General features: G+C 40.6%; 2 protein-coding genes across 10 annotated transcripts in view; one reads left to right on the top strand and one right to left on the bottom strand.

Annotated features, from left to right (window-relative positions):
- MPRIP (myosin phosphatase Rho interacting protein) overlaps nucleotides 1–25,188 on the bottom strand; it is a 226,486-nt gene that overhangs the window by 12,428 nt on the left and 188,870 nt on the right. For 7 of the 9 annotated variants that reach the window (XM_072597052.1, XM_072597051.1, XM_072597050.1 and 4 more), the window contains 10 exons: nucleotides 23,880–24,453; nucleotides 22,429–22,545; nucleotides 14,955–18,800; nucleotides 9,994–10,141; nucleotides 8,645–8,762; nucleotides 7,099–7,258; nucleotides 4,987–5,106; nucleotides 3,860–3,946; nucleotides 2,724–2,886; nucleotides 422–507 (listed from right to left, as the gene is read on the bottom strand). In XM_072597052.1, the coding sequence (XP_072453153.1) occupies nucleotides 422–507; nucleotides 2,724–2,886; nucleotides 3,860–3,946; nucleotides 4,987–5,106; nucleotides 7,099–7,258; nucleotides 8,645–8,762; nucleotides 9,994–10,141; nucleotides 14,955–18,800; nucleotides 22,429–22,545; nucleotides 23,880–24,453 (5,419 nt within the window). The remainder of the gene's footprint in view (nucleotides 1–421; nucleotides 508–2,723; nucleotides 2,887–3,859; nucleotides 3,947–4,986; nucleotides 5,107–7,098; nucleotides 7,259–8,644; nucleotides 8,763–9,993; nucleotides 10,142–14,954; nucleotides 18,801–22,428; nucleotides 22,546–23,879; nucleotides 24,454–25,188) is intronic. The other 2 variants (XM_072597060.1, XM_072597059.1) reach the window with 1 other exon arrangement.
- The window catches only part of PLD6 (phospholipase D family member 6), a 54,576-nt gene that overhangs the window by 29,131 nt on the left and 257 nt on the right, over nucleotides 1–25,188 (top strand). The window lies entirely within an intron of this gene.

The following is a 25,188-nucleotide window of genomic DNA, read 5'->3' as shown; positions in this document are numbered from 1 at the left end:
AGGGGAGGAGAAGTAGTTTGCCCACAAGCCCATGCTTTCTCCAAAAGTCATCAATACTAAGATGTGGAGACACAAGTGACAATACATGACGGAAGTAGTGATGACAGGAGGCAGAACAATCAGACAACACAGAAGCTTGGATGATATTGGTTTTAGAAGTAGAAAGTGGCACTAACTAAAAATTCTACTTCTCAGTGCTGGCTTCTTTAAGATAATTTCATTTCTGAGAAAGAAACCCTGACCCTTGTTAAAGTTCTTGTACGTTCAACATGTAATAAGTCATTTCTGCAATTGGCATAAGCTCTGTGGAATTAAAGTTCATTTCTGGAAATTAATGACTGTTTCCATTTTGGCTGCCTCCAAACTGCTCTTGGAGTCGAATTCTTCTGTATCACCATAGTCTTTAAAAACCAAAACTCACCTTTGACCTGATATTCCTTAACTGACGGCTAACACTGGATCTGTCTTTCTTCAAAAAGTCAGGATTGCTTTTAGATTTCATGATATCTGAAAAAAAAAAATGTACAGGACCATTAGCCTTTTCTTTCTACAATCCTTTAAATAGCCAGTAACTTATAAAAATTGCAAAACATTTCTCAGCATAATTATATATGGGAGTGAGGGAAATACTCAGTGAGGAGTTAGGGAGTTCCCTTTTGCTGAATTAAATTTTCACAATCATCTCTGATAAGACTTAAGAAATGCCACTAGAAACTAATTACAATTTCTTAATAATATTCATGTCACTTCAATCAAATAACACAAAACACTTCAGCAATGTTATTTTGTGACGATAATGGCATTTTACAAAATTATTTCCCCCACAATAACCTTACCTCAGTTTTACAGATGGAGAAACTGAGGCTCAATTTGGCCATGGCCATAAACTTAGCAAGTGGTAGGTCCACACTTTGAACCCATATCTTTTGACTCCCAAGTAAATACCTTTGACCCAGCAATTCTGTTTTAGGGACTGTACCCCAAAAGTGTTATTAAAAACAAACCAAAATTGTTCTTTTCTCATATCTGTAAGTATTAAACAAACGCTTGTTGACTGATCGACTAAAATATCACTCTCCTTTGCAGAGAAGAAGAAAATAATAATTGAGTTGCCTTCTATCAATTATCATCATCCCATTGACTCCATAAATAGGACTCCTTTGATCCTCTTTTTTTCTCCCAGTATAGCTTTAAAAAACTCTTTCTGTTACCCATAGCTTTCACCAGTCTCCCCTCATTCTCAATTTTAGCATTCTTAGTACCATTTTTATAGGATCAGGCCACAGTTTAATATTCATTTTCTGTTGTCTGGCTCTGCTTCCACCTTCTATGTATTTCTTTTAAAAATTTAAGTCAGCTAATAAGTTCCTTGTGCATCCACATCAGTCTCGTAAGACAAATGCCATTTTTTCTCAATGATGGAATTATTTCCCCTTTGTGTCTCTGGAATTTCATTCTTGAGTATCTTCTATCTCTCCTGGGCTGACTTTTCTTGAAGCATTTGATTCCACAGATACCTATCTTTCTTCTGACCCATTTGACATGTGCTTTCCTCAAATCTAGAACATATATGTCATACTATCCCAGGATTTCCTCTCCTCTGTTACAAAGGATAGTATTGAAGGGTCACTCCCCTCAGAGTTCACATCATTTCTACCCAGCAATCAATTCCCTCCTTGCTACTGAGAACCCATATCCAGATTGGAATTTCTCCTTGTTGGTTCTTCCATCTTTTCAAAGATGAAATTATCTTTAAGGCAAGTCAAGAAGTTACCAGTGGCTCTGTGTTTAGTAGAAGAAAGCTCCAGCAGATGTCTAGAAAACTGAAGGCTCCCCCCTCCCCCCACCCCATCACTAATCCTGTGTCTCTGTGCCAGGCTTGTGATCTGCTTTCCAAACTTTTCAACTACAGTACAATGACATTATATTCTTCTGTGGTACAAACAGTTTTATATTCTGTTTCTTTTGGCAAACGAAGTGGTTTCTGACTGAAACAGTTTTTAGGTTGCTTCTGTCTCATTACTGCAATTGGTTTACATCTCTTAAACTTTTGTATAAAATCAACTTTTCAGTAGCAATGATGCATTTAAGGTTGGATCTGTTCTCATTACACATGCATTGTTTTCTCATTTTCTTTTAGTTTGGTATTTTAATTTTCTCTAAAATGTCAATGTTTTAATCTTATATAGACTGCTTGATTCAAGGAATGAAACCCACATCGTATCTATTAAATACATTTAATTTCATATCCTATAATGTTATTTGTTGCTTGTCATGTCTATAGCATCCCAACCTATTTCCCTTAAAAATTCTCTATATATGAGAATATAGCTGAGTGTGGCATCCACTACAAACAGTCTTCATTTCTGCTGTCTCTATTGGGATTAAATTTACAGTACTTCTGTTAAACATTACTACAAAGTTTGAAATGACACCAAAAGCTATGGCACTGATTTTCCTAGCATTATAAAGACATTCCTTTCTCTGCCACATAGTCTGATATATGAATGAACACTTTACATCCAACCATTCTCTCTTTTTTATACTATACCAAAAAGTATATAATGATCATGATTATGATAAATAATATGGACATAAGCTTCAGCTTCTACAGAAGCCAATACACATTCATGACTGCAGCAGTATCCACAAGTCAATATAATTTGGCATGTATTAATGAGAGCATAAGAACTTAGAAAAAAGGAAAGCTAGAGGAAACCAACCGTATCCCGACACCGTAGTGTTTTCAGGAGACTTTTCACCCAGTGCTTCTGTGGCTGCTTTTAGCTGCTCTTTCAACCTGCTGATATCACAGTCTGCCTTGGCCTTCACAATACTCAACTCTGTGTAGATATCTTTGTATTTATCACTAGCATACTTTTTGTCCTTGAAAAAATGAAAATAAGTTATATTTTAACAAGGAAATCAATATATGACCAAAACGAGAGATATGCCAAGATTACTGCTGAAAAATTCAGAATGTTGGACTCTCTTATTCTAAATGAGCCATGTGTTTTATGACTAGACATCTGACATACATCTAAAGGGAAAAATGATAAGCAGGCATGGAGAGATATATCATTCAGAGAATTGTACCTTCAAGGAATATCTGTCCTTCTTCTAGTACCATCTCTAACATACTCAGTTTGGGAAAGGTTAAATAAAAGCAGAATCCCCAGTTATTCATGACTTAAAAAAAAATCACAACAACCAAACGAACCCTATAAAACACCTTCAGTTAAAGCTTTAAGTTAGAACATTCATTCCCTATTCTATAAATGTTATTTTCCTATTAGGAAAATGGCTAGACATCAGAACTCTGATGAATGAGGTGACCAATTTTGCTTTCAGAAGACAGAAAGTGAAACATAAATCCTTCTCTCAGGAGAGAGCTTTGAACTAGAGGTGTAGGATGAAGCATGAACTGCCAAACATGGCCAACATGATTAATGTTACTCAACTATACTTCACGGTTACGTAGGAGGGCTTCACTGGGGAAATGGGCCAGGAGGTGGTTGTAACTGATTTTTTTTTTTAAAGTCAACATGATATTTTAGAACCAAAAATGTAGCTGAATAACCAATGAAACTTTTGGCATGTCCTTTATTTAGTTCCTGTAACTCCCTCGTATTTTCTATAAGAATAAAAAGCATGGCCTGAGTAAATTATACATGGCATGACTGAAATTCTAATAACTTTAGAGGACTTTATTATCCCATGGTAAATCTTAAGGTTTTGCTTGAAAACTGAGAAGCGGATCCCACGATACAAATGGGATCACACTGGATGAGGAATAACCTTTGTATTCCTTGGTTCATTGATTCTTTGCTATTAACCACATAATTATTCCCAACATTACCCTCAGTGCTGTCTGCAGCTCATCCTTGAGAGAGCTGATTTCCTGTTTCAGGTACTGTATTTCTGATTCCTTGACCCGCAATAAGACCTATAACAAAACAAAACCCAAATGGGATTGTTCAGAAACAAACCTATCACACCTATAAATGCAACTGGTGGGGAGGGAAGCAAATATACCTATGCACGCATGCACGCACACACAGTGTTTCACTCACTTTCAAGATTCTTACTCTCTTACTCAAAAAAGATCCTTTACCTTTCAGTTACCAGCTGAGGTTTATTCTTTCAGAGTTTTTAAAGAATTGACTTGCTCGGTGTCTAGCAAATAATTCATTTATATAGTGCATTAAAGTTTATAAAGTTTTTTCTTCAAATGGTCCTGTGAGATACATAGTACAAGAATTTGAATCCCCAGAAACTGAAGCTTAGACATGTTATGTGTCTTGTTCGAGATCACACAATGTCAAAGACATGATTTAAACCCAAGTCTCTTTGAAATCCAAAAGGACTGTGCTCTCTTACAACCTTAGCAAAAGTACCATATTCTGGATCAAAAGTCATGTTTGGAGTTTAGACAGACCTACTTTACAGGTTTTGAACCACTGCAGTTATCAAGCACATCCTGAATTTGGGAATTTCAATTTGGATTACGAGCATCTGCAGTTGATGGTAAAGGTAGAGGTGAAGGAACAAGGAAAAGCAAGCCCAGCCCCTCCATCACAGTCTAACCTGTCGACTCTCTGTACTATTAATAGAATATCCATGTGATCTCCCCAACCCAGCCACAGCTTCGTCTCCTTCAAGACGTAGTTTCTATTGCCATTTCTAAGCTCTCTCCATCTGGAATAATTGCTTCTTGCTCTGAACTTCAAAAGAACTTGATGTCTCTGTAACTGATCTATCAACCAATAACTCACTGCCTTTTGGTACTGCTTCTATTCCTATGTTGAGTTGTCACTTAAATCTTTTATTTTATTTAACTCTTGAATGTATAAGCCTTGTCTTCTCAGATAGGCTGTGGTAAGCTCCTTAAGGGCAGGGAACAAGCTTAATACATTTGTATCCCAAACTGTGCCTTACACAGTTATTCATTTGTCCACAATTTACTGATTTTACTTTGAAAAGTACCTCTAATTCATAAGCATCCTTGCCCTGCGTGAGAGGCGAACCAGCAGCCTCTCCACCACCCTCCCCAGTCAGTAGCGTTCGTAATCGAGTGATCTCCGCAGCCAGGCGGTTATTTAATTCCTGAAAGAAGAAAAAAAATCAGCAAAACCCACAGTAAGTATAGAGGTTTGTAAACCCAAGTGTTTTCCCCTCAGTGACATAATTATTAGAATCAAATTAGGTGGCAAGAGAAAAGGAAATCAAGTCACCCAATCTTGTTCCACTCTATCCTGTTAACTCCAACTTTTCCCACAATACAAATATTCTATTACACTCATGTTCTCTCTCTGCTGTCCCCTAACACAGTGATCTCCAAAGTATGAATTATGGCATGGCCTCAAGGGGATGGATGTGTCATCAAATAATCAGGGTGGGAAGATGGACTGCCACTCACACTCCCTGCAAGAGCAACAACCACATTTATCGCTTTCTCACTCCAATCCCTGCCTCCCTACCTCCACTTCAGTCACTGTAAAGGCTCCCATCTTCCCCCTAAGATCCAAGCACCCACACCACACCAGCTGTAAAGATGCCATGAGAAAAAATCTTCTTCTCTGGCATATCCATCCACTGCCCACCACATTACCTTGTGGCTGGCACTCTGGGGGAGTGACTAGTGAGTAGTAATTTTAATCAGAGCAAAAAAAAAAAAAGAATTTTTGTACTGCTTTAAAAAATGTCATTTATAGTGATTGTAGAACACTGAAAATAAATAAAATTATTTAAAAAAAGTCATTTATCTCATTCTTTAAAAATTTCTATTTTTGTGTATGCTTTCTGTATATGTGTATGAATACACACATACATATATGAGGAACAGGCTTCATGCTCAAAATGTCTGGAAATTCTTGCCCTAACCAGACCTGCCACTGGATGCCCCTCTTCTTGTCTTCTTACCTTGCCCTGGCACCTGAATGCCTAACTGCTACGACAGCTGGGATGAGACAGAGTTACCAGTTCTATTCCTTCTGATGATCTAGATAACCATCAGACTTTACTATCTGCCGCCCCCAAGTTCTTCCACTTCTTACCATCTACCTTGCCTCTGTGCCCTCCAGACCCGTGGAACTGCCATCTGACCTAATGAATTAGCCTTTTCAAGACCCTTGGATTCTGCTGCCTCTGTGCAGGACTGACCCCTATGACTTCTGGGCCTTTCCATCCATCCTATAGCTGATGGTTCTTTAGGGGTTCTTTCCCCTAATGAGAATGTTAGGAGAGCTCCTGGAGAGCAGTGAATGGACTGATTTTTCTATTTTTAAAAATATTCCCATCCTTAGCACTTAGCATAGTACTTGATGTATAGTAAGCACTTAATAAATGTTTTTTCATTCATTAATCCATAAATACCATGTTAACTTCTGATTCTGAGCCTTTGCTCAGGCTGCCTATCCTAGCAGCATAGAACATTCTCTTCTAAATTCCAGAGCCTATCATGTTAGGGCTAAATCAAATCCCACCTTCCTCGAAGCACTCAGGCACTCTGATCTGACCTAGCGTAGCACCGATCTGTCCTGCTCTCTTGGTACCTCACGCCAGTCAATGCAAGGCAATATGTTATAATTGTTTCATGTGCATGTATCAGCAGCATCATGGTCTTTCACACCGAGAAGAGACTTCTCATCGCCTAGCCCAACTTTCCATCCAAAAGCACGATTCCTCTCTAAAGGTGTTCATATGACGTCACCGATGAGTCTTTGAGTTCCTGAGGACAGGGGCTGTCTCACACTTCTGTCTCCCACAATGCCTAACCAGGCTGTGGACATAGTGGGTGCCCAATAAAAATTTATTCAGTCACATAGGACTTGGAAGAAAAAGGCAACAATGGTCTTAGATTCTGAATTCCTTTTCTAAACCTGTCTTATAGGAGAAACTGTTCAAGGGAACTTGGGGGTAGTGAATCTAAACTTCTCAGATTCAAAGCTGGACTAATGGGGGAAGATGAAGGTGAGAACAGGAACAGAAGGAAAAGATGTGGCAAACTTTTTAGTTGTGGTTTTACGTAAAGCACCCCTTCTCTGGAGTCTCTCTCTTCTTGCTCTCCTCTGCAAGGAGAGCTTTGGAATTCCTTACCTGATTGTGTGCGTTGAGCTCCTGGTTTTCTCTCTGGCACTGACGAAGGGCCTGCCTCTCCGCCTCCAAAGCCTGAGCCAAATGAGCATTTTCCAAGCATTTCTGAGAGTACTGCTCTGAAAGGACTTCCAGTTCCCGCTGGACTGATTGTAACTCTTCCCTGTAAATAAACAAGGATCAAAGCTGACATTTCTACAGGGCTTTAAGGTTTACAAAGTGCTTTGTGAACATGATCTCATCTGACCCTCACAAGAACTCTGTGGTCCTGGTCCTCCACAGGTATTATTGCCTCCCTTTTACAAATGAGGAAACAGACAGGTGTAGAAAGGTTAATCACATAGTCCCATGGCTAATATGTGTTTGAGACGGAGCTCTCACTCCCGCTTCTAAAGAATCCCAGAGCCATGCCATGCTACCTAGGACCCTTTCAATTTATGTAACCCCTATAAAACTTTCTTTATAGGGTCTCTCAAATATTTTAAATTAAAGGTACTTCCCTCTTTAAACACAATTAATGCATATGTGAGACCTCTGATTCTCTGTCTCTGGAAGGTAGAAAGTTGTTAACCTTTGGGCTTCTCACTTAATATGATGAAAATTCAACAAATGTTAGACAAATAGCCAGAAGCAAACAAGTCCAGTGATTCCACTTTGGTAAAGAAGGCCTGGGCTCAGAAGAAAAGGAGTCATAGAGGCGGCTGTTACTCCTCCTTACTCCCTTTAGTCTCCATAGCTTTGTGCTTACTGGACTCACCTCAGCCTCGGTAGCACACATAGCAAGTGGGATAAACCAAAAGGAAACCCAGTGGGGCTGGGGTGAAAATCAGTTGTGGGACCAGGAATGAGGCCAAGTTCCAATATGGGGGAAAGTCGCTGAAACAAATTAACCTGCCATCAGCCACTGTGATGTTTAGAAATCCATCCAACTACTCATAAGCAAACTCCATGATCAGAAAGTTTAAGCCTTTGAGACAGAAAACATGCTAGTAATTATTATCTAACAGTTAAGTTCTCAGCCTTAAGTTAATTTTCACATAAGAAAAAAATATTTTCACATATACAATTTGGGCAGTTTCATGTAGAAATAAAAACAACAGCCCCCATCCATGAGATTGGCTAATATCTAGTACTATACCTTTGCCAATGTCACCAAAATAATAGAGGAAAAAGCATAAAAAGAAACAATACTTTAGTATTTAGTACTTAGGACTTCTAGTAGTTTTTTTCTCAGAGGGCTTCAGGATCTCTTAAATGGCAAAATTGAGATTAAAGCTGAATTTTCTTATTTGATGCACAAACCCCTCATTTGAAGGTTCGTCCCTTTGAGAAAAGGGAATTACTGGATGTAAATCAGGGCTCCAGTGATATGTTGTTGCTGGATAAGTAGGAAGTCATTCAGCATAGTTGTGTGGAAACGCTTGCCCCTGAGGTGGCCCTTTCTTGCCAAGAGCAGAAAGTTTCTCTCTATCTCTCCCTTCTTCCCTCCCTCTCCTCTGAGTGTACACCCACTTTCAAAAAGAAAAAAAGACCAAAACTCCAAACATACAGGTACTGTCTCCTAAGGGCCTCAATATCTGAATTGACGCTGCTGATCTGAGAGCGATGTGTCTTCTCCAATTCCCTTTCCATTTCTTCTCGATGAGCGTTCTTCATGGCCTCAATTGCTGTAAAGATTGAAAAGATGCTTAGTAATTACAGGGGGTTTGGGAGATGGGCTGGGCATTCTTTATTTCAGGAGTAAGGTGTTTTGTTTTATTTATTTCAGATTAAACAAGTGACCTTGCCAAGTAACATATTTCTTCCCAACCAGTTCATGTGGCAAACAGCAGTAACACGCAGTAAGAAAGTTGTTAAAAGATTGGATTTTCAAATCATAGAACATAGGTGAACCTGTTTTAAAGAGGCAGAAGGCAGGGCTCTTTAGATTTCCAAAGAAGTGAGAGATTGTATCCCATCCCTGCATCCTAGGTGGAGCAATGGAGAAAAGGGTTTTCTTCCTCTACACAACTGAGATGTTTTCTTTCTTTCTTTCTTCCTTTCTTTTTAAGTTGGAAGAGAATGAGGATAATAAGATAATTGTTGGATTCAAACACTGGTTTCTAAACAATGGAATTTTTTATAAGTGAGTTTTAGGGTTGGTGTATTTTCTTCCTTAGGACAAAAATGGTTAAGTCTCTGGAAACAGTAATTAATTTCAGGCATGAGTAATGCTACGCTTCAAAGGACGGGTAAAACAAAATAAATTTGGTGGTGCTTGTCTAGGACAAAGCATTTCTGAAATAAAGCAGGGGGGGAATATCTTTGAAGCAAGAGCTATACCCATCTTTATATCTTAGACATTGTAGAGAATCCTTTTTTGGGGAGGGGGGGGGGAACTTCACTGTAATCAGTTTGTAGAAATCTTTATTCTTTAGGGTTTCACATTCTTGTGTCTGTTCAATTACTGTAAAATTTAAAGGCACACCAAATGGCCTAAGCCAAATGGATAATGGCCAAAAGGGTATGAAGCCAAGAGCAGATGCAGAGCCAGCAATGAGACTGAGTGAGGGTCACTGGAAGCTTGAAGGATAAAAGCCACCTGTTGGAGAGCAGCCCAGCTGAGGAAAACCTCCTGCTGGGTCATTACACTGGACTCCAGGATTGTTGCAAGGAAGTCTAAACTTCATTTCTCTGCTACCTTACAGACATACCAATCTTGGGCACTCGGGAAAATTTCAAAGGTCTCCAACACCAGCACTTTTTCCAGAGAAAATTTTAACAGCTTCTCTAGGAACTACCTTAAAATCCCAGGCTGGAAAATGGCAATATAACTCGATAAGTGACATCTCATCCAGTCTTAAACAGATCTAGTCAAGGTAAAAGGAAGACCCAAGTCTTGCATGTACACTTGACTACCTGATATGGTAGCTGCTGTCTCCTCTGCTAACAGGCGATCTTTCTCCTCCCGCAGTTTCTCCAGTTCCCGCTGGTGCTGCCTCTGTAGATCTTCTATTTTCTTCTGATGTGTCTCTTCCATAGCAGCAAACCCTCGTTCACATGTTGCCTGCAAAATGCAAAAGGGATTTGGCACCTCTACACTTTTCCTTCAGATCTAAGTCAGGATGCCAATCTATAAAGCAAGCAATACTCTTCAAGCCAGGCCTCTTGAAGCAGACTCACATCATTCACCAAAATCATGTCCAGTGGCAAAGTGCTACTAAGGATGCAGCGATGGAGGAGCACATGCACACGCTGGCTGAAGGAAGGAATAAGGCAGAAGAGCTAGATGAGGCAAAGAAGAACCATAGGGGCTCTTTACATTGTCCCTTGCGCTAAGGGGGACTTTTTACCTGTCCAAAATTTTAGGAAAAGATTTTTTTCAGTGGAAAAAAAAAAGCCAATCTTATTTCCATGCAACTGTTTTGAACATCATCACCATCAAACGCAAAGCTCATGTGTTTAAATAAATAAAAATAGGTCATGTTGTTAAGAGTTGGGAATTGAGTGCAATAAAACTTAAATGGACAAACTTTTTAAGGCTGATAACCAACCTTTCCTTCATGATGGCTGAAGAGAAGGGGTATAGGAGTTGGCAGATAAATTAAGAAAGTTGAAACTTAAAGTTTGGTTTTTAAAATGAAATCTTAAGGGGCTCTATTGCAAGGAATGGAAAGCATAATTTGTAAAATGTGCTTAGTACTGAAGAATAAAATAAACCCAGTCTGGACTCTACTGATCTCTGTCATTATTTACTGGAAAATGCACTGGACTAGAGTCAGGCTCTCTGGGTTCTATTCTCAACTTTGCCTTAATCCCACTGACCTTGGGTTCAACTTTGAGCATTTCCTCTTATGTAAAATAAAGAAGTTGGACCAGATGATTTCTCCAGTCTCTTCCTTCCAGCTTGAATTCTGTGTTTTATGCCCCAATGCCAAAGTTTGATTCCAATTTTCAAACTTTCAAGTACTTTTAAGAGATTATTAGTAATGGAACTTAATTGTTTACAGAAGTTATTGCTGGCACTCTATATCTACACTCAATATAAATAAAGGCGAAGTGTCTTTTCAGGCTCAGGAAGGCAAACAGGCACTAGGCTGTGTCATGTTACTTAACCTGATGGCTTTTTTAATAGTTGAAAATTCATTTGGGCGTGGTTCAGTACTTTCAAACTGTGAGAGAGACAAGTCTTCACCAGGAAATCATAGAACAGTCCCACAATTTTAGGAAGGGAAATTTTGGCTTGGCCTACATAAGGAGGGTGCCAAAACCAGATGTATGGTATTAGACTAATTCTGAAGGTGACATCGTGGGAAAAACTGACTCTGAGCTTCACTGTATTGATATATTTTCCCTCCTAGACCCTGAAGGATCTCTCAAATTCTAGGTTTCTTATGAGGATAGGTCACTATTTTTAAAAGAATGGAAGAAATGACAAACAAAAACTGAAGTGGTAGTCTAGATTGCACACTGCTGCTTGTTGGACTGTGGATCTGAGATCATTTATCCAGAGATCAAACTACATATCTTTGGTTATTTTTATTTTGGTCTCTAAAGCGACAGCTAAACTTGATTCTGGTGGGCAGCAGTCCTTTATACAGATGGAGTCAGACTGCTTAACTTAGAATGTAAAACCCTAAATAAACTCTGGAATACCTTTCAGCATTTCCTCTCTCATGTCAGTTCATTTCTTATCGGGCACATTAAAAACTTCACTTTCTACTTTTTGTGAATCCCATTTGAGATTTTGCTACTTCCTTGCACATTTTTCACTTTTCAGATGACCTAGTCACGTCATTAGAAGATTTTCATAACTGGAGCTATCAGTCTGGATCGGGGAAGGGTTAGAAGAGAGAGGCATAATCACAAGGACCTCAGAAGAGGGTCTTCTGTTATACTCACAGAGGAACCTCTCAGGTACAACACAACTATTCTATGCAAGAACAGACTTAGCTAGGCTCTCAAGCACATAATTTGCTTTCACAGGATCACCAAATAATGGATTGTGTGCTTAAAATGTCTAAGGGCCAGCCTAATGAAGACTTAAAGAAGTTTACTCCTCAGGGGCCACCAAGGGATGGACTTTTTTCAGCTGCAGCAGCTTGTTTGCTAAGACATAACAACCCAGTTCAACAAATATTTGTTAAGTACTTCATGTATGCGAGGCCCTGCATTGGGAGAAAGGAACTAGACATCAAACCACCCATCCTAAGGAGTGAACAAGTGTTCGCATACTTCCTGTCTGCGTCCTAAACTATTAAGTTCAGTGAGGGCTGGAACCATGTCTTACTTATGTCTCCGTTCAGCACCTAACAAAGCTCTCTGTACATAGTTGGCACTTAATGAGTTGTGCTTAAATGAATACGGCCTAGAAGCTGAATCATAGTTGGAAGAAACCTCATAGGTCACCTTGCTCAGTCTAGTTCAATTCTAGGTATGTCAAAGAGCTCTATAAAAATGATGTGGACAAGCCAGAGCCAGAGATTCGATGATGAAGTACACCATAACTTAAGGTAGAAATAAATGTAGCAATGCTAAGCCTTCAAAGAGATTCTTTAAATAAAGACATTTCAATTATGAAGATGCCTGCCCATTTTATATCACCATTATTATGTGAATGGTGTCCAGGTCTGAGTCTTTGGCTATTTTTTTCATCCTGAAATATTTTTCCTTTCTGATGTCTTGCTAACTAGTAGCATGATGTTGCCCAGCTAACAGTAGGCCTTACCTAAGCATAACTGGTTAAATAGCAGACGAAAGAAGCCAAATTTTTTATATGTGTCATCTCCCTGCCTGCCTGCCTGTCTGTGTCTGTCTGTCTGTCTGTCTGTCTATCTATCTATCTATCTATCTATCTATCTATCTATCTATCTATCTCACAAATAGGAGGCAATTAACCTTTAAAGGAAGGCAAGAAGTATTGGGCTCAATGTAAATGCTGATTATTAAAACCTAGAAATTTGATTATGAAGATTCACTTCAGTCCCATGAGGGGTGATTATTTTAATAGAAGATATGAAAAAGGAACACTTTTTTTCCTGATCTCTACAAAAGTTTACGTGTACAAAAAGTTTTAAGGTAAGTGCTCTTAAAAGACTTCAATGATTTATTTCCTCATTGATAATGAATATCATATAGCAAGCAGAATCTGAGGAACAGTTTGTAAATACTTCCTCTACTGTTATTGTTTTCTTGATCAAATACAATCTTCTCCATTTCTCAATCAATACATCTATATGCTTGTGTTCTGCATGTACCAGGGTTGTTCTTCAAGTCAATCTTCACTACGAACAAAGCATTAGAACACAAAGCTGATGATTCTATCTGCTCTCTCAGACTGGGACGGATAAAATGTATGCAAGCTGGATGCTGGCTGCATCCAGGAGAGACTGTCAGTCTGCCAGCATTAAAGAAGACTCCTGGATATTAGAATTCTATTAAGGTTGCCACTGGGGCAACTGTGCCATATAAAAGAAAGGCATTGGTCTTTTCAAAATTTTGAAGTTCTAAATACAGAAAGCAACAAGTTCTGGGGAAGTTGAATGAGGTTCATTTGGGGACTAAATTCCTAGGAAATTAGAGTTGATATGTGGCCTCTAAAGAAAGGAAGGTAAAAGTCAGACAAATATTTAAGACCAATTTTTTGATTCCTTAAGAGTAGGCCATTATACAAGTTATCTGGGATAGTCAATTTATCTAGTTAGAACTGAGTAGAGACCAGTTAACTGTAAAAACAGAAAGAATGAACTGTTCCGCCACTGCAGGTTGAACTCCAAACCCTGAGCAGCCACATGCAAATTCTGTTCCCTAGCAGCTAGAGGAAGTGGGAGGTGGAGTGTGGACAGTTTAGTACAACCCATCACCACTACAGGCACAAGTTGAAGGACATAGCTGGTACTGTGTACCATTACCTTTGCGTACAAAGGATGTACATTTACTTAAATCATGGTCATGAGGACAATTAGGGGGAAAAGGTTATTTTTCAAAGTTGATAGAAAAAGGAAATAAGTAACAAACTCACATATGGCAAGAAAAAAACACATGTTCTCATGAAGGAAACCTATAAACTTCAAGGTCCAGTCCAACCATTAATGGAATTAGCAGCGTATTATGAACTGTGCACTGTTTGTCTGGCAAAAATTCTTATTTCAGAAGAAAGTTATTTTAGAACTCCTCAACATAAAAGGGCAAACCAAATCTTTGAATTGTCCTTTAGTCTAGGTGATATTTATTTCATGATCTGATAGTTTTCATTCTAAAAAGATCTCAAAAATAAGGGTCTAGACTGAGGTCAGTGGTGCCAGCTCTTTTATCAAGACAAAGGATGGGGAGGAAGTTTGGGAAAAGGAAAAAGAGAGGAAAGCAAACTAAAATGCAAAACTGCTTTCTTAGGGAAGTCACGAAGGGGGCATCTCAAGCAGAAGGGAAAACATTATGCAATGTTCATGTCTGATAAAATAATAGAAAAAAAGCCATTGAAATATATTTTCACCATTTGCCTTTCTTCTCTGGGAATAGCAGCTCCCCCATCCACCCCGAGAAAAATAACCAAAAGCTTTTCTCTGAGGAGTCTTTCCAAAGAGAAGCTATTTTTTTTATCCTTTCACTAAAATCTAACAGAAAGACCATTACCAGAAGCCCTGAGCAATGCAATAAGATTGCATCATGGTAAACGAAGAACACATGTAGCTAACACAATTTAAAATGTATCCATTGTTTCAAGGCATTTAACTCAGAATCAAGCCATTGCTTAACTCCAACCTAAAAGCCAAAATATTATCAGGAAAATTCTTCCCCGGGCAAACAGGAACATTGCATTGTCTTAAAGGGTAACATTCTCCCCAGTAAATATTTTGTAAATTAAATGATGCTTTTAAAACCTTCAGATTCTCAAAGTCTTTTTGGTATTTTTCCCTCAGAGTTGAGGCATTTCCCTCTGGGTCTTTGTGCTCCAGTTCTTCTCTCATGACATTCATCTTGGCCTCCAGCTCCTGGATGCGCTCTCTCAGGCCGGTCATTGAATCTGGCTCGCCCTCTGTCACTAGCATGTCACCATCTAGTTGGTCTGTGGGCCAAATGTTATGGATGGATGGGGGCTCTGTGGAAGGCGGTGCTTCTGGGTTCTGCCTTTGGTAATGGTTCAGCGTTTCTTGTAAGCACTGCAAGTTCTGAGTATAATGTTCCTGCAAGGTCCGAAGTTCCTCTTCATGAATAATCTGCAATTCTTTTATTTTTAGCTGAAACTTGTCCTCTAGGGTCTGCATTTGCTCCACATGAAACCTTTCCATATCCTGCTTATCTTTCACAGATGCATCGAGCTGGCTCAGGACCCTGGTTCTCTCTGCCTGCAAAGTGTTTTTGGTGCTGTTTAGCTGTTCCACCACGCTTCGGATCTCTTCTTCATATCGATCCTGCAGAGCAAAGATACTTTCACTGTGTTTGCTTTCCACCTCTGCCAAGCACCGCTGCTGGCAGTCTAGCTGAGCTACCTTTGTTTTCAGCTCCTCGTTCTGTCTTTCAATAATGGAAATCACTTCCAAGTACTCGCTCTTCTGCTTGTGAAGAAGCTCCTCATACTCCATCCGCAGGGCAGCAATGGCCTCTGTTGGTTCATGGTACGAGGCATCCACACTGTTCTTCCAGGATTCTTTGTAAAACTTGAGCTCCCTTTCATACTCCAGTCTCATTTTGCAGACCGAGTAACACACCTGAGCCTGAATAATTGCATCTTGAACTAATAAGGAAGAATAATGGCCGAGGCGACTTAGACAGCTAAAATAGGAAAGGCTTTGTGAAGCCTTGAGAAGCTGCTGACAGTCACTCATGGATGCCACTGTGGGAAGCGAGATGAGAGCGGAAGCTATTTCCTCTAACACCCGGGCCCTATCCTTCAGCTGCTGGGCAATCTGCTCATTAAGGGCCACACTGCTCTGACCCAGAAAGCCAGGGCCCTCCTGCGATCCATCTGAGTCTGGACCCGGCAGCATTTCTGATAAGCTCCAGTCCCCAGCTACCGGCAGATCTCCTGGGACACCAAAGGTTTCTGAAATCTGTTGCATTACTCTGTCAAAATCAGGAGTCCTGTAGGCTTTCAGGATTTCACCTAGCACACACTTATGTTGTCTAAGGGCTGTTCTGGTTCTGCTGAGATTGTCTTCGATACTCTCTAACTTTTGGTAAAATGACTTCCTCATTGACTGTGCAGTTAAACCAAGTTCTGCCTTGATCAACGCTGTATCTGCTACTGCTGTGACAAGGTCTTGTGGAAAACTGAAATGGTCAGCTTCTGATTTATTTGCTTCCTCTTCCCTATGTGGTTCCAAGTGTTTGCTTAGTTCCTCTACCTGGTTCCAAAACTCACCTTCCAATATTAATTTTTTAGACAAGGTATCTGCTAAGGATGCAGCTGTATTATGCACATGTGTGGGTTCCATTGCCACCTTTGCTGTCAGGTAAATCTCTTGCAGGATATGTGAAATATCAGAACTTGCATTTTTTAAGGACTCGGCTATCTGATTTATCAATGAAGCTTCAAAAGCTATCCTCTGAGAAAGTAACCTTAACTGCTCTTGCTCAGTCAGTTCAAGGCCCTGAGGTTGTTGTACCTGTAGAGTTGATTTCCCTTCACTTAATGAACTGTCTTCTTCAAGCTGAACTTGACTCATGGCACTTGAAGAGGATGGTAAGTGATGTAAAACCCGGATCGCATTTGATAAAGTGGACTCCAGGCTGGCCAAAGTGGCCATACACAAATCTTGTTCTTGTTCTTTTTCAGCCTTTGGCAAAGATCTTAGCTGTTCCCTGCATTTCTCTAAACAGGTTAGGGCCTGACTATTTTTTATTTGGAAGTCCCCCAGCTCACCAACATGGTTTTCTACCATCTTCAGCTTTTCTTGTCTTTCATGTTCTAGCTGAGAAACCAAGGCACCAACTTGGGACAAACTAGCTTGTAGCTGTTCATGAAGCTGTGATTCTGTACCAGCCCACTGGTGGTGGAGAGCGATTAAAGTCTCTTGATTTTGGCCTTGTTGACTCTCCAGTTTCATAGTCACATCCTTGAGTTTTTCTTCAGTAATATAAAGTTTGGTTTCCAAGGAATGTATTATGGAAAGGTAAGTTTCGGGGTCACTGACTCCAGAAGAGATACAGCTAGGAATAGGTTCTGACGACATGCTTTCTTCAGAGAGTGACCGATCCTGGCTGGTATCTGAAGACGTGCTACTTGTCCAGTTCTTTTCTGACCCTTCTGGATGAATGTATTTTTGGCACTGGATGCTAGAAAAACGAATTCTCTGCCTTTTAGCCCCTGGGGCTCCTCCATCAAGCTTCACAATGGCTTTCTGATGGCCTTGTTGATCATGAGGTTCTGTTGACTTGAGTGGGGTGATGGCATCTTCCAGGCCTTGCTCAGAGGGCTCACCATACACTTCCTTCTGACCAGTTTCCTCACTTTGCAGGGGTGTGAGGTAAGAACCTAGAGGCGCTCCCGGAGCTTGTACATGTGCTCCCAGATCTGCAGGGTTCTCCTCCTGCACATCCAGTCTAGCACATGGCTCTTCCAGGTCCTTAGGGCTGCCATCAGCGGCCTTTCTTGATAGCTCCTCCTTTGCACGAAAGAGCTTCATTTCAGTTTCCTCCAGGCTGCCACCCAATGCAGTCATTTTCACCAGAGCCTCGTGGAGGTCCTGGTCTTTTTTTTCCAGAATTTTCTCATGCATTTCCTTGATGTGTTTCAATTCCTCTTCCTTTTCTTTCAGGACTGTGTGCATACCCTGAAACTGCTCCAGTACTTTCTGATAAGACTTCTCCAGTGTCCGATAATCCACCTCCCATGACCTGAGTTTTTCTTGTAGTTGAGCCACTTTGTTATCAGACTCTGCGACTTGATTCACCAGCTCTGAGAAGCGTTGCTTAATTTCATCCCGTTCTTCCTGAAGACTCTGAATGTGCTCGGCGAGCTTCTGGATGCTGGCCTCCTTCATCTCCAGCTGCTCCTCCAGCTGGTGCACGATCTCACTGCCTTCAAACTTTGCACTTAGCTTCTCCTTCTGAAGGACTTCCATCTGCTGCGCGTGGTCTTGGAGCTGGTCTTCATACTCACAGGCCTTGTCCTCAACCTCCTTCAGGTTCTGCAGCAGAGCCTGCTTCTCCTTCTCACAGCTTTCCAACAAAAGCTCATAATTCTTCTGCAGCTTCTCCTCCATGAGCGCCTGAGCCTGCTCCCTAGCCCCGAGCTGCTGGCTGAGGTCAGCAATTCTGTCCTGGAGCCTCTGCACCTCCTTCTGATGGTCTCGGTGTAAGGCCTGCTGCATCTCCAGGTCCCTCAGCTCTTGGGTCTTCTCGAGGAGCAGTGCTTCAGCACTTCGGAGTTGTTGCTCACTCACTCGCAGCTGGAAACTCAGGGTGCTTTCACTCTGCTGCCACTCCTCCAGCTGCTCCGTGACTTTATCCTTTTCCATCTTTAAGTCACTCCTGAGCTTGGCCAGAGCCTGCTCTTTGATAGACAGCTCTGCGGCAGCATTGCTCAGTCTTGCCTGCAGCCGCTGGATCTCAGCCTCGTGGTGCCGGATGATGTCCTTTGCCTCCCCATAACTACGTTTCAGGGACTGAATTTGATGATTGATCAACTCCTGGCGCTGGCATTGGGTTTCAAGCTCACTTTGGAGATCTTGATTGACTTTATGGAGCCTCTGCCAGGCGCCGGATGGTGAGGTGGCCACCTCAGTCTTAAAAAAATTGATCAAATATTAAATTAGTAACACTCTTGGTGTTCATTTCTGAGTGTCACACCTCTGGTCAGGATGGACCATAGAAAAGTTCCTTGGGGTTGGCCCATCTTGGATGACCTTTTTCCTTTGCATATTTTAATTTTTTTTTACTTTATAAAATTCAACAAATCATCTTAGTTTTTTAAGCAACTGCTTCCAGGTAAACAGAAAACATGGACAATAACATTAAACAACTCTAATATATAACAGAGTCTAGGAGAAATCAACCAAACCAAACTGAAAAATGGAACACACCAATAAGTAAAACGAAGACAAAACAAGAGAAAGGTCGGAAGTGAGGACAAGAGAGAAAGAGGGGAGAAATCTGCAATTTTTTGTTTGTTTGTTTTGCAAAACAAAAAGTGCACAGTTCTAGATAGCACATCCTGAAAGAAAAAAAAAACCAGTGAAGCGATGTGCAAGTAAACGACATCACTTCCTGAGAAATACAAAAAGGGAAGGGGGCTGCTTGGGATGACATTTCTGAGGGCTGCTCATTTCTTTTTGAAATGTTACTAAATCCTATAACATGGAGGATTTAATTTTAACCTATAAATAGACAAATGGAAGGGGATGGCAATCGTAAAGAAAATGAATGACCAACAAAACAAACAAACTTTTGTAGAATTCAAAACAAGAAAGTGAGTCATGCAAAGAGGAGAAAAATGAACAAATGAAAGGCATGCAAAAGTAGACAGAACTAATATTTTTTCAAAAATTAAAAAAGTAAAATAAAACAAAGATGAAAAAAGCAGCCCAGCCTAAAAATTTGGCCTGCCTGTGGTACTCTGTTTTCTGGTAAGGAAAGCCCACAGATGTGACACTCAGTTATGTTTAGTTAGAATTCATGCTTAAAACCAAAACCATGCAATACTGCCCTCCCAGCATGTTAGAATAGAGCCCACCCAGAACGGTTGATGAACAACCTCAGGATACTTGAATGATAACGTGTGCTTGTTTATTTCTGACTCCTGTTAGTGTTTGAAAAGTCTCCAAGCACCATATCAATCATGAGAAATCATAGCAATAAATCAAAGGAAAAGTTAGTACCCAAGGATTGAAACTGGGGGCTTCAGTGAGAGGTGTATGCAACCATCCAGGTTAGCCATAAAGAGCGTTTATCAAGTAAGCAATGTGCAAAATCTGTTGTTAGTCAGTAGATACCACTGTCAGCTAGTGAGTAGTGATCCCACATGTTTAAATGGCTCCATTTGGAACCCAGAACTGTTGAGGTTTTTAAATAGACCATGTTTGAGGGGTGGCTAAGCGCAGTGATCAGAGCACTAGGCTTGGAATAAGGAGGACTCATCTTCCTCAGTTCATATCCAGCCCCAGATACTTATTAACTGTGTGACCCTGGGTATGTCATTTAACCCTGTTTGCCTGAGTTCCCTCATCTGTAAAGGAAGTTGGAGAAGGAAACAGTAAACCACTTTGATCTCTTTGTGAAGAAAACCCTAAATGGGGTCACAAAGGTCAGACATAACTGAAAAATGACTGAAAAAAAAGAGAGGATTTTAGTATCATTTCTGTGGGACAGAAAACGGAAAACCATTACTATTTCTATGTTCAAGATTGTACAGGGCATGAAATTAAAATTTTAAGGGGGCTGGAACAATGAAGAAATTGAAGGTCCACAAACAGGATTAAGAAATGTCCAAAGAGCCTCCAAGCTCCAACTAGTCAGGGCAGAAGGGGAGAAAAGGGAAAGAAAGAAAGAGGAGGAGAAGCAGAAAAAGAGAAGGAAAGGGGAGAGGGAGAAGAAAATAAAAGACAAAAAGGAAAGTAAGAAAGAGGAAAGGAAAGAGGAGAGAAAGAAGGGGAAACAGCAGTGTCACCAGACCCACATCTGAGGTTGGTTCACTGTCTCGTTTGTACCAGTTCTTAGGTTGTTCTGGAACTTGGCCATAAAGAGGGTATATGAAGACATACTCTAACTTAAGTAGGTCTTTGGCTGGGGTTTAGAACTAATTTTTACTATATAGAGATGATGGTACTATTTGCTCTATAATTCTAGGGCTGAAAGCCAAAGACAGGAAGATCTGTCTCAGGAAAAGCAGTGGCCAAGCTACCGCTAGACAGAGCCCACACAGAGAAGCCACAGCTGGCAACAGTGAAAAACTGAGGCCAAAAAAACATCTGGATCCTGTCAACAAACAGTTATGACTGTTTTGTTCTGGGGCTGAGGAGGGAGGGGAAGGAAATGGGGGTGGTGGAGGGAACCTGAAGAAAGTTTTCTAAAACTTGGCATCACAAAAATCTTACTTGCCCATCTCAAAGGCTGGCCATCACCCTGGCTGTTCTGACCCAGAAGAGTGGGGGCAGCCAGAAAGGCTTCCAAGAAAACTTCTCCCCCATCTAGAGGAGACAGGAGGGTCTCAAGGCATATTTCTGATTTCCTTTGGTTCTATCTTAACTTCCAGCTGACCTTATTGCCAAAGACCAACCTTTACAGTTCATAGGCAGTCATCTTTCCTTGTCTAGAGAGAGTATTCTGGGAACACAGAGCACTTCTTTATAGAACATTCAAGAACTCATATCAATTTACCACTTGACAGTTTCTAAAGGGCTTTCTGATTCTGTCCCACAAAGCTGGGAGAAATAGTGAACATAGATCAAAAACATTAGGATGAAATTTAATAGGAATAAATATAAATTAATTAATTTTAAAATGTAAATTATGACACCTAGGTTCAAGATTCAACTTTACAAAGACAAGATGGGGAAGGCACGGCTGAATGGCATTTCATCTGAAAAAGGTCTGGGGGTCTGAGTTTAATACAACTTAACAATGTGATAGGATAGGCAAGGAAGTTAATGCAGTCTTAGAGGTATAATGTCCAGGACAAAGGAGGTGATAATCCCATGTACTCTTCCCTGGGCAGATTATATCTGGCTTAATGTCTATGCTCCTATTAGTCTCTGACCACATGGAAGACATTTTGTTTCTCAGTCTCAGTTTCCTTATCTCCAAAATGGGACTAACATCTTACCTACCTACTTTTAAAGGTTATTGTGAAGATGAATAAGGTCATGTTTATTAAGAACATTTTGAGAAGGTAAGAAGTATTTGTTCACATGTTGTATTCGCACAGTTGATTCTAATTTCCTTGTTTTTCATTTTGTCCTTGTATTTGCAGTACATACTAAGTGCCTTGAACATAGTAGGCAATTAATTAATGCTTATTAGGCTGAACTATTACAGTAAATATTTACTGAGTACTCTGAGAGCCAAAATGAAAGAGAACCCTATTTTTGCCAGACAGGAACACCTGTTTTTCAAAGTATATTCCTTCCTCTCCACCCTCTCCCCATCAATTTTAAAAATATTCTTAAATATTCTGAATTTCAGGTAAATTCCTTGAACATAGAACCAAGGCTTTAGCTCATAGCATGCTTTCTAAAACTCCCCAGCCCATATGGGAGGAAGAAGGCCTGAACAACTAAGTGTTTAAGGAGGCCACATTCCAGAGGTCAGGTTTTGCACGTTTCTAATAGATCTGGACACAAATGATATGCACCTTTGCACTGAAGCCCAGTGAGCAGAAGTACAGCAGAAAACAGTAGAGCCCTTCTGTCCTCCTACCTGCAACACGTAGCCCTCCCTGGCACTCTGCTCCCGACCCAAAGCCACCTTTAGCTGATCCTGCAGAAGTCGGTTCTGTTCTAAGAGATCTGAGGCTTCTTTCTGGCTCTGTTCCAGCTGTTGGGAAGAAGAAAAAAAATCCAGAACAAGGGAAAAAACAAAAAAAAAACCCTAACAGACAAAAACAGGGTAACGAGCACAAGAAAAACCCCACAAATATATTTTTGGATTCATTTGTTGCAAAGATACACCAAGTGTTTGTTAGAATTTATAAATTTTAGTAAATACACCTGATTGCTCCTTTGATCACAACATTTAAGGAATAAATGAGCCACATGAATTGACACCAACCACAAGCAGATGCTGTGTTAGGTACCCCACAGCTAAAAGAAAAATACTTCCCCATCTTTTATAGCCTGGGCTCTGACATACACCAGTCAGCTGACAGAGTTTGAATGTGGAGGCCTGTGTGAGAGGTCAAACGCTTGCCATCAGGGAGTTGATCCCATTTAGAGACATGTACCAAAAGAAGTTGAGAAAAACCAGCTTTGTACCAGTGTTGAAAATAAAAGGCAAGCTGCTAACCTCAGCCAGGAATTGTGCGTGTAAAATAGCCTTTTCTCCTCATTTAATCAGAGGTCTGATATCTTCGCTATAGGGAGTGCCCTCCTATTCAGGGCCACAATTTCAGCACGCTCATGGACAGAACTTGAACCCAGGTTTTCTTGACTCCAGGCCCAACTCTCTATCCACTACACTACACTGCCTCTTACACTAAGACAAAAAATGTTATCCATTTGTGAGGAAAAAAGGCATTGTAATCCATCACTCAGAATATGACTAAGCCTCTTCGATGCTCACAGGCAAAGTGTTTTGTGACTGCTGTGTTTAATTTAATATATACAACCTGTAAAATAAACTCAACTCTTTGTGTTTTTATATACAATTTTCTTAGTATATTGAAATATTCAGGTTTGCTGATGTTTGTCCAATTCACAATTAAAAAAAAGGAAATCCTTAGTCATCTCTTAAACTTCAAATAAAAAGAGAGTGAGCAGGTTTAGACTCTTCACATTCATAACAGCCTTAAAACTAACTCTATCCCTTTGGAAAAATAAAAAGGAAACCTTTTTAATAAGGCATTTTACTAGACTAGTAAATGGCAATCATTTCCTTCCCATCTTGGAGAAAGCCAACTTCTAGTAGTGACTAAAAGATGGAATGAAAATGGTTTTCCACTTGCTTTTCCCAACCAAAGGAAAACAAAACAAATCACACCCACAGAGATAAAGAGGGCAATTAGGGGCTGTGTGTCCCATAATTCTGCAGGGGTCTTCTTTTCTAGGACACTACAGCCCAAGGTGTTCCCTTAGGACAAGAGGGAAAAGCTATCCCAGCGTCCAGCTCCCTAGAAAGAGGCCCTTCCCCTCTCTCACCCCAACAAATATTACCTCCTTCTCCAACAAGGAGGTTAGCTCCTGTGTTGGGAGCCGGTCACTGCTCTCTTCTGAAGACAGGTGTAAAGGGGCAATGGGCACTTGTTTTTCCTCACGAAGAGGGGTAGTCTCCACCTGATGCCATCGCTGCTCAATCTCCACATGGACGTTCTGTGGCTTCAGTTCTGTGGCCACTGGTAACACCGGACTCCTGTCCACCTCCATCCGTAAGATAGTGTCATCTGCACTTGGCCCATCAACAGAATCAATCATCTCAAAGCGTTTACGCCGCTCTTCTCTCCGCCGTGCACGCTCCTTCTCCAGGTCTGTTAGGTCCATTTCTGAACTCCCAGGCTCTCGTGTCTTAGAGGAATCTGCGGCATTGGCCCTTTCCTGAGCCAGGGCTTGCTGGATAGGGCGAAACTCAGCCCAGTCAAAGGTTTTAGAACGTCCCTCTCGCCTCCTTTCCCGGGCACGACTCCTTTTCTGCTCAGGATCCAACTCGGCTTGGTCCACATCCTGTTTCTCACTTGGCTTTGGGCAGGTCTCAAAGGAAGAGTTGGTTTTATTCTTCTCCTCTGGCAATGAGCTATTTGAAACAAAACACAAGGAAAGTGTATGTCAGTCATGGACCTCAGGGTGCCAACTATCCTTACTGTTCCTCATGCTCTAGATGCTAAAGTTAAAGATGCTGCTACATTTAAGTAGCAAACAAAATCACTCAACCTAAGATACTTTTGCTATTTCTTGTTCCCACTACAGTTCCAGATGTTTAGGTTAGAAAATAAGAATGAAATTTTAGAACCCTCCTGTTTTCAGCAATTTCAGTTCCTTCATGATCACCCAAACCTGATCCTGGCTGTGGAAAAATGAGTAGAAGTTGACCTATGTTATCGCTTGCTATTTAGAAACACACACAAGTGTTCCTTCAAAGAAACAAGTACAGGGGCAGAGAGGGAATTTTAATTATGAAAAAGGTAAATATCGCAGTTCAACTGGGATAGATCAAAGAACAGGTCACAGCAAATAACCAAGTGCAATTCCTAACTTGTAGTCTTTCAACAGTAGAGCTGAAATAGCCCTCATACTCTGATAAGATGCAGTTTCATTAAAGGTGATGTTAACTATTTTTAGTGGCAGACAGAACACAAGAAAACAAGATTAAGTGCCAGGGTAGAGGACAGATCCAAGGATAATTTACCTAGTCTTAAGGATCAAGCCAAACCAGAGACAAAGTTAAGTTCCAAAGTTAGAGAGGCTAGCTCCCTAACTTGTATGACACAGTTTAGTTACTGTTCTACCCAAAGGTCTGAGGGGTAGGGCT

The sequence above is a fragment of the Notamacropus eugenii genome, chromosome 3 (genome assembly GCF_028372415.1).
Source record: "Notamacropus eugenii isolate mMacEug1 chromosome 3, mMacEug1.pri_v2, whole genome shotgun sequence".
In the NCBI taxonomy this organism is placed as follows: domain Eukaryota; kingdom Metazoa; phylum Chordata; class Mammalia; order Diprotodontia; family Macropodidae; genus Notamacropus; species Notamacropus eugenii.
This window is presented reverse-complemented; position numbering and strand designations above follow the sequence as displayed.